The sequence below is a fragment of the Petaurus breviceps genome, unplaced genomic scaffold (genome assembly GCF_028583685.1).
Source record: "Petaurus breviceps papuanus isolate PSGF00001 unplaced genomic scaffold, PetGlider_PUasm1.0 179, whole genome shotgun sequence".
Classification (NCBI taxonomy): Eukaryota; Metazoa; Chordata; class Mammalia; order Diprotodontia; family Petauridae; genus Petaurus; species Petaurus breviceps.
In genome coordinates this window covers 1909254-1918518 of record NW_027185779.1, presented here as the reverse complement: position 1 = coordinate 1918518, position 9265 = coordinate 1909254, and the positions used below count along the sequence as shown (strand labels likewise).

At 42.2% G+C, this 9265-nt stretch overlaps 1 protein-coding gene across 2 annotated transcripts in view; it reads left to right on the top strand.

The window, feature by feature from the left end:
• Positions 1–427: 427 nt before the first annotated feature.
• SDC2 (syndecan 2) overlaps positions 428–9265 on the top strand; it is a 141902-nt gene continuing 133064 nt past the window's right edge. Inside the window, exon 1 of one of the 2 annotated variants that reach the window (XM_069086588.1) lies at positions 428–1209. In XM_069086588.1, the coding sequence (XP_068942689.1) occupies positions 1150–1209 (60 nt within the window). In that variant the 5' untranslated portion in view covers positions 428–1149. Of the gene's footprint in view, positions 1210–1772; positions 1884–9265 lie in introns of those variants that run through there. The other variant, XM_069086587.1, reaches the window with a different exon arrangement.

Genomic DNA, 9265 nt, shown 5'->3' with positions numbered 1-9265 from the left:
TTTCCTTTTTGATCAAGATGGCAGGAATGGGGGAACTACATTAGAAAATATAGGTGAAATAAAAGCAAAAATTATCAATAAAAATGTATTTTTAAAATGACCCGACGGGATAATCACCTTATTTTAAAAAAAAAAATTGATATGAGTCAAAGTCTCACCAATTGAAAGTATACTTTTTCCTCATTCTTTTCCTCATCACCTTGCTGGGCAGTAGATGGTAGTAGATAGATCCCTCTTCTCCTCCCCGTTTGTTAGGAGTGAGAATGGACTAGAAGAAAGACAAGAGAAGAGGGAAAGAAATGAAGTGGCTTTGGTTTGTGGAAGAGAAGACCAGAGGGCTGCAACCTGGCACTCTGCTGCTTCCACTGGTGGGATAAGCTGCCAATCTGCGTTGGAACCCTGTAGGAATTTCTCCTCGGTTTTAACTAGGAGTCGCACTGCTGACTTCTTTCACACAGACACACGGAGGAGCCAGGAGAGACGGACTCTGGGAGGGAGGGAGGGGGGTAAAAGAGGAGGAGGAGAAGGACGGAGAGGAGGTGGAGAAGGAGGTGGAGGAGGAGGTGGAGCACAGCTGTTGCAGCAACAAGCAGGGACCAGGACGCACTTCTCTCCAGATACTCCGAGAGCTTCAGCTCAAAAGGCTTCTCGCCTGCTTAACTCTATCACCCCCAAAACTTTGGCTCTAACGTTATTATTATTATTATAACTACTAATTTATTGATTAAAAAGAAAAAGAAAAGCTAAACCAAAGGTGGGAGGACATTGGAGAAACTGAAAACAACCATCACAGAAAAAGAAAAAAGAAAAAGCCCCAGAACCGCTTCAGGATCTGTTCTGCGAGTCCTGAAACCAACAAGTGAGGAGCCCCGGCAGCAAAGGCAGCGGCGGCGGCAGCAAACAGCAGCAACAGCAGCTGGAGAAGGGGAAGGAGAAAGAGCAGAAAGCTGAACCCTCAGGAGTCCTCGCCGCCACCGCTGCTGCTGCTGCCGCTGCTACCCCGGCACTCTTCGGCTTCGGGACAGTCATTAGTCGGGAACTGGGGAAGAAGGGGGGGCTGGTGGTTGTCATTTCTTCCCGACCGGATTGAGAGCGGCAGAGGTGCCCCGGGTTCGCGCTTGACTGGGAGCAGCTGATTCCCTGGGAATTATGCGGCGCGTGTGGATACTGCTCACCTTTGGCTTGGTGGCCTGTGTGTCTGGGGAGTCGGTGAGTTTGCAGGGATGGGAGAGGTTGGGGTTGATGATGGTGGACGGACGTGTGTGTATATGTATGTCTGTCGCTGGATTTTCTAGCTGCTCTTCTGGAGAAAGCTTGCCTCGAGGACTCCCGATCCAGAGGGATATCTTCCGGACAGTGGCTTGCAACAGCTATCCTGCCCGTCCACCCCTGATCCTCTTAGGGATCCCATCTTAAAGTGTCCAGCGGGAACCCCTCTATCCTTTCTTGGGTTCCTGGAGAGAATGTACTCGTTCTCCGCCTTTTTACCCAACGGGAAAGACTGATTCTCTCTCCTCTTCTCTTCTCTTCTCTTCTCTTCTCTTCTCTTCTCTTCTCTTCTCTCTCTCTCTCTCTCTCTCCCTCTCTCCTCCCTCTCTCTCCCTCTCCCTCCTTCTCTCTCTCCCTCTCCCTCTCTCTCTCTCTCTCTCCCCCCCTCCCTCCCTCCTTCCCTCCCTCCCTCTCCCCCGAGCGTTTCTTTTTTTTGGCATCTCTGGGGATGGGTAGCACTAGAGCCACCGCCTTTTGGGCTATAGAGGCCCCTGAGGTCTTTCTCAACTTTACTTTACAGTTGATCGTCTTCCTTTATGGCTCGGAGAAGACTGGGGACGAAAGGAGGGGGGACGCAGTGTTGTAAGCTGGAGTCCAGAGGAAAGATGCAATCGGTACACGCCGGGCGCACGCTGTGCTCTCCGCTCCCTCCTTAGCTCCTCCGTGCCCAGCCTGGGGGAAGGAGGAAAGGGAGGGGGGTCTAACTTAGAAGGAGGGACGCTCTGGAAACTTTGGGGTCTTTACCCCCACCCCCCACCAGGCCCCTCTTCCTCCTTTTTTCTCTCATGCTGATGCAAGTGGCGGAGAGATTTCGCCAGTCCGAAAGAACCCCAAATGTGCCTACCGAGAAGTTGGCCAAAGTTTCCCCCCCCCCCCCCGCCCCCGTTCTGTGTTGTACAAGGGCTTGGGCGAGGGAACCGATTCTGAGGGAAAAGGCTGCCCGAGGGGGGCGCAGGCTGCCGGCCAGAATCTGGGGCTCGCTTGCAAATCTCAAGGAGGCTGTGCCCGAAGAAAGATCGAGTGCATGTGTGTGTGGAAAAGAGTGAGTGTGTGTGTGTGTGTGTGTGTGTGTGTTGTGTATGTGTGTGGTGAGGGTCGGGGTAGGGGAGTGTCGCAGGAGCCAGAAGAGATTTGAAAGCAGAGTGGAAGGCTGGCTTTGGTTTGTTTCTTTGGAAGCCGCTGATCGGCTTTGGAGTGACTCCCCCATTTTAGAGGGAGACTCTTCTACTTGGCCAAACTCGCCTTTCTTTCGAGAGTTAACTGCCTGAATAAGACCTCTGGGCTTAATTGAGGTGGGGAAGGTTTTGGGTCTTTCCCTAGGTAGTTACAGTGTTGGCGCCACTTGGCCCTCCTCCCCCGCCCTCGCTCCAGAGCAGGAGGAATTTGGTTGCTAGTTGACTAAGGCTCTGTTTCTGGGGGCTGTAAATGTTTTCCCGAAATCACCCAATGGGCGCCCTCTAAAGAGAGCTGCCTCCTCTCTAGCCTGGTGCTGCTGGGGCGAAGCATTGTCTCCCTGAATGGAAGCAATCACAGCTGACTTTGTCGCTGAGCAAACTCCTGGGGGCCTGAGCAGTTGAAGGTCTTTCCAGGCTGAGGTTTTGTGTTGGTTGTGTGTTCCAAGCCCCTCGCTTTCACCTCCCCCTTCACCTCAATTCCAGCATCCCACCCCCAACTTGGCCGTTTTAATTAAATGAGTTGTCACTTTCAAGGAAAATTAAGTCATCTTGTTGTTACTCTAAACGTACACACATAGTAAGTGATCTGTGTGGTAGTATTTTTTAAACAATTTTTTCCTCCTCCCAGGTTGAGTATCAGAATTTGAAATGGAGAAATGCCTTTGGTTGGTGAATAGCAGAGTGAAATGGGGTTGAAATTTAGACTCTATTAATCATTGTGGGATTCTCTCCGTGGATAGAAGAAAAATGTACTTCATATCATACCGAATTAGAAAGATAGACTTCCTATAATATATAAGCATTAGGTGGTTGTTTGGGAGTTCATGTTACACTCTAAGCCTTGTCTCTATTTACCTTTTGTAGATTGAACATTTAATCTGTTTTTAGCGAAGCGATCTTGAGCCGGTTATGAACTTTGTAATGCTTACACAGGAGAGAGCTCCTATTGTTTACTATAGTGAAACATTCCAAGCTGTCTAAAACACAGTATCTGGAAAGGGGAAACAAGCATTCCTTTATTAGAACTGTCTCAAAGAGAGAACCTTTCAAAACAGAAGGGTGTTTCAAGAGGACCTTTTTTGCCTCTAAGCTCGTGCTGGGAAAAGTTCCATTCTCTGGATTCTAGATCTTGAACATTTGGACATCCGTTTTTGCTTCTGGGCTCCTGTTTCAACAAGGGGGCTTTCCTTAAGAGAAGGTTATTTTTGGGGGGGGTGGGGGGAGTCAAGTGCTTGCCTGTCACCCACATCTCTGTGTTTGGGTTTTTAAACGTTTATGAACATATTTACTTTAATAGGAATTTTATGTTGTTAGAATGAGCTACTACTGCATTGTGGTAAACAGGATTTTAAGTCATTGGAATATCATCCAAAAGGGCAATTAGATATTCTTTAAATGTCAACACAGAGACTCTAGCAAAGAACCTTTGTTGGTTGGTGAGTCAGTGTTTCTTAGAAACTCAGTTTCAAAGCCCCAAATGGCTAAATACTCAATTTCAATTATTTTTAAGTCTTGTGATTCTCTTTGTATAAGCACTACACATCCAGGAAGATGATGGATTTGAAAGCTTATTTCTTTTGAGCCTTTAACAGCCATAGGACATTGCGTAGTACTTTGCATTTTGATTTGAAGCTACAACTGTTTTCCTGAGATTTAAAAGTGATGGGTTTTTTTTTCTGTGTTTAAAGCTATCACTTCCCTTTGAAAAGTATCTGAGTAGTTAGTGAAGTGTTAAATTTTAGATTTAGCCTGGAAAGGGTAGAGGGAGGATGCTTTTGTACATGTTTCAAAGGCAATGTGAGAAGGAAATAGAGTGTCTCACTTTATGGGTTGACTAGCAGTGGAGCAGTAAGTGCTTTCCTAGTGAAATCCAGTTTGCCCTGCTACATTCATGCTTTTCTTGCTGGAGCACCATGGGGAGAAAGAGAGGATGGAATGTGACTGACGTGATACACTGCTGCTTCTCCCTTTCCATGTGGCTGCCTTTAGAAGAAATATATTACAGACTGCTATAAACATATAATTTGAACTGAAAGATGTTTACTTTAGGAAAATGCAGAAATCTGCTTTGAAACGGAGGAATTTATACACATGTTTAGAAGTCTGTGTACTCAAAAAAGAAACTGTCAAGCAGTTTGAGCTCATGTTTTACTTCTCAGTTTAATCTGCAAGGAAGAGATTTTAGGAGTTTGTTTTAGAAGGAAAAATAAAATTGGAGACCTGTAACCTTTTGGCTATTCCCTTGAATAGATAAATTACTTTTGTAAGGAGTTTGGTACAAATAGTAGACACAGGCAGACAACCTTCAAGAAGGAGGTCTCTAAAGCCAGGAATTCTTGAATTTTTTTTTTTGTTTGTTTCAGGGACCCATTTTGGCAGTCTGTATGGAGTCTATGGACCCCTTCTCAGAATAATGTTTTTGAAGGCATAGAATAAAATACATAGGAATTGAAAGGTATTCAAATATATTGAAAAGAAGGTGTAATTTTTCCCCATCTAAGTTCCTTGATGCTCTGAAATCTATTCACTATCCCAGGTTAAAAACCATTGCTCTAAAGATAGGTTTGTCACAGAAGGAAATTGATCATGCAGTTCTGACTGACCACCTCTCAAGACCTTTTTATATTAAGGTTTGACGGTGCCCATCATTCTCCAGTAATAGTCAAGCATGTTCTGGGAAATGATTGTATGTGACATTCTGTAGAATCTGAAGGTTGAAAAAAAAGATTTCAGGAGATTCATTTCCTTCTCTGCTTTGATATGGAACTACATTTATACCTTCCCAGATCTAGAAAATCATATTTTAAGATACAGCTTAAACATGCTTCTTATAACAACAGCAACAAATTTGCTTCAGACGGAAAAATAGAATTATAGACCTTTTGCCTATTCGCTTGATGAGAAACACTGAGATGCAAAAAGCCTGTTAAACAGTTCAGAAATTTGGGCAACTCTACTTAGGGACGCTGAGTTACTGAAATTTCAAAGTGAATATTCAGGGTGTGAGACAGACCAGCCTGTCTATAGATTGCCTGGAGTGAGCAAGTCCTGAGGGTATCTAGTAACCCACTGTATTTTTTGGCAAACATCAATTGGCAATGAGTGAAGACTGTCCAGTGAGAAAGCCTATGTCTATGTGTGTGTATTCATATACATATATAGTATGTGTATGTATTCACCCCAATATAATCACATCTTCATATGTGATAATATATCTATAGGGTATATATATATATATATAGCATATGTAGGCTATGTGTATGTATATATATTATACATGCATATATGGGATATATATGTATTTTCTTTCACCTCTAGGCTTTTCCTCATTCCCTCTATTCACCAAATATAGTTTCCCTGGGGGGGGGGGGAATAATCTGTATATTGTCTTCATAATAATCTGTATATTGTCTTCACAATAATCTGTATATTGTCTCCATAAAACATTTTAGTATGTTAAAATCCAATAACTTTTGTGGTGTAGAAAGTCACTTAGGAAGCATCGGGTTATGTGGATATGTACAGACACACAATTCTCATTTTGCTGTTTTATTAATGGCTTTTGCCTCTGCTACATTCCAGTGGCATGACCTTGAAAAGCCCCTCTTATCTTTTAGCTTTTACTTCTTCATCCTCAATATGAGGGGCTGAACAGCAAGATTTCCAAGGTCTAACTCTGGAGCCTATTATCATTTCAACATGACTAATCTCCCTCTTTTAAGAACTTGTACAGTATTTAAACAATTTAGCACCAAGTTGATACATGTTGTTTGGCAATATTCCTGGCTCTGCCATCGAGTCTTCCTTCCTGTGACCTTGAGCAAGTTAATCCCTCAGTTTCAGAGTCAGTTTCTTGGTGTATAAAATGAAGAGGTTGGGCGCCATGAAATGTCAAAGGACTCTACCAACTCTGAGACCAGAACCATAGGAGGACATAGATTTCAAACAGGAAGGCACCTTAGAAATTGTGTGAAGCTTCTTTTCTAGGCAAGATCATAGACTCCCAGAAGGTTGTGATCATGTGGTCTATATTCCCCATACCCTTCCCCCAAATATTCAAAAGATATTTTGTTGATTGATTGGTGGATCTGTATAGGTATCCATGTACCCATGGTCCAGGGCTGTAAGAATGAATGTGTATATATTAGTGATGTCACCTCCATGGGAGTTGGTTCTACAGCTTTTGGAAGTTCTTTACCATAATGATATTCATAGGATAAGGAACAGAAACCAGAGGTCATCTAATCTAGCCAGTACCTGAGCAAGAATCCCTAAAGTATTTCCAGTAAATTGACTTTTAACTTTTTTTTTTTTAAGCAACCGGGGTTAAGTAACTTGCTCAAGGTTACACGGCCAGTTATTTCTGGGTGTGGTGCTGAGTATCTGAGCCCGGATTTGATCCAGGTCATCCCAACACTGGAGCCAGTGCTCTTACTCGCTGTGCTACCTGGCCGCTAAGCGATTGGGGTTAAGTAGCTTGCTCAACGTTACAAGGCCAGGTGTTTCTGGGTGGGTGCTAAGTGTCTGAGCCGGGGATTCGATCTCCAGGTTTTCTCAACACTGGAGCCGGTGCTCTTACTCGGCCGGACTTTTAACTTTTGAATGGACTTGTAGTAATGCCTTTCCTAAGTACTTGAAATGGAGTGGGAAGGGCTTGGGAAATTAGTGGTGAATCTTGTTTGTTTGTTTTTGTTATTTTTTAGCAGTAGAAATACATAAAATATCCCACTTTGGGGCAAATGAGGTTTTTTTAGGCTTTACTATGAAAGGAGGTCTAATTTTGACAATTCAGTTTCTTTTTTTTTTAAGTTTATTTATTTTTAGTTTTCAACATTCAGTTCCATAAGTTTTTAATTCCTCCCCCCTCCCTTTATCCCTTCCCAAGATGGCTTGCAATCTGATGTAGGCTCTACATAAACATTCCTATTAAACAATCCTATTTTCACATTGTTGACAACTGAGTTTCTAAGGCAAAGTTAATATCTGTAAGAAGGTTCAAAGGATGTGTTCCTTAAATAGAAGGGCCTTCATTAGTCTAGAACAGCAGCTCTCAAAGTGTCCCTTTCAGGGGGTTCACAATAGTCAGAAATATTTTCATATTAATGCCAAGATTTTATTAATTTTTAATGACAAATATTAATAGATACAACCCACATGAACAAAGTTCGGGGAGGGGGGGCTCCTCAGTAATTTTTAAGAGTGTAAAGGAGTCCTGAGACCAAAAAGGTTGAGTTTGTATAGCCTAGAGGTATCATTACCCAGATCAGATTAAAATGCAATTGAAAAATGTTCAAAATAAAAATACAATACAACACAGATAATGTTAATTTATGGCTTTCTAAGTCTGAGATGAATTTCTAATTTAGTTGGATACCACTAGTCTAGAGCATAATTATCTGATTTTCTTAAACCTTTGAGTTGCACACCAAAAATAGGATGGTGGTGTGGGGGTGGGAAGCTCTTGAGTTTTTCATCAGCAAAATGAAACAGTATATTATTCCTGGTGACATGTGAAGGCCATATTTGTGAATGTGTACTCCAGGCTTGGTATCAAGTTGTCAAGGAGAAGCTGTGGATTAGTATTTCCTTTCCCAGATACTGCATCTATTAGGTATATTTCATGAAAATTACAACAGTGTAGAAACAATGCTTGCCACAAAGTACTTTTGTAGTTGTCTTTCCTATAACCTTAGGTTTAGGTTATAAAACTTAAGTAGTAGAGGGCAACTATGACATAATGTGCAACAATAATAAAATGGTAAATCGAGTGTTTAGACTCTTTCTGAAGTATAATTTGCACCCAGAAGAGGATGCCTTCCCACTGCCACTCTTTGACATTTGGCCACTTGTCTGCAATTTCTCATAACATGTTGCATTTCTATTATGTATTTTGTATTATTTACTTGTGTATATATCTTATCTCCCTCCTAAACTCTAGAGTTTCCTGAGGGCAGGAATCAAGTCTTGTATTTCATCTGTTGGAGGTTTTGTTTCATCTCTTCTGCTAAAAACAAAACAGCCGAGAAATTTTTGACCTGCTTTGCTGATAACTTGATCTTTCAGAAGGTGGATGAAGAAATAATAGTATCTGTTGCTACTCTGGACTTGATTTTGACCAATGAAGAGGAACCAACATTGAAGTAACAATTACTGAAACATGAGAGGTTGCGATCCTGCCATATTTAAAGTTTGAGTTTAGATGAGGAGGAGATGCCAGGCATAGTTCAATACATACCCTTTCTGAGAAGTAGTTCTATGGATTTCCAAGTGTTCAGAAAATGGGTTTTTAGGATTCCATGATCTAAGATAGGAAGTTGAATGGATGAAGCATTTATGAAACATGTACTATGTGCAAAGCACTGTGCTAAATCCTGGGGATATAAATTTTTTAAAAACAGGCAGTCCCTGCTCTCAGGGAGCTTAAACTATAATGGGAGAGAAACACATATGGAAGGTTTCTATTCCAAGTGAGATGGCAAGGTCCTATAGTCCTCATGGTCAAGCAGATGGCAACGCCTCTTCTTTGAAGTCATTTACACTTAGCTAAATGCTCCAAAGAATGAAATTCTGGTGATGGCAAATACAGATTATTCAAATGAGGAAGAAAAGGGGCAACTAGTTAAAGAGACTGATGTGATTCTACAGGAAGTTTATCTGTCGGTTCAGATTTTAGAAAAACTTGCACAGAACTTAGATGCAAAGGGAGGTCATTGAGGGTAGATACAAAAATAATGTTGGGAATGCCAAAGCACAGGATGAACTAAATGCCAAGGATAATACAAAGTGAACACAAGAAGGAAAAAAACAAGGAATAGGACAGT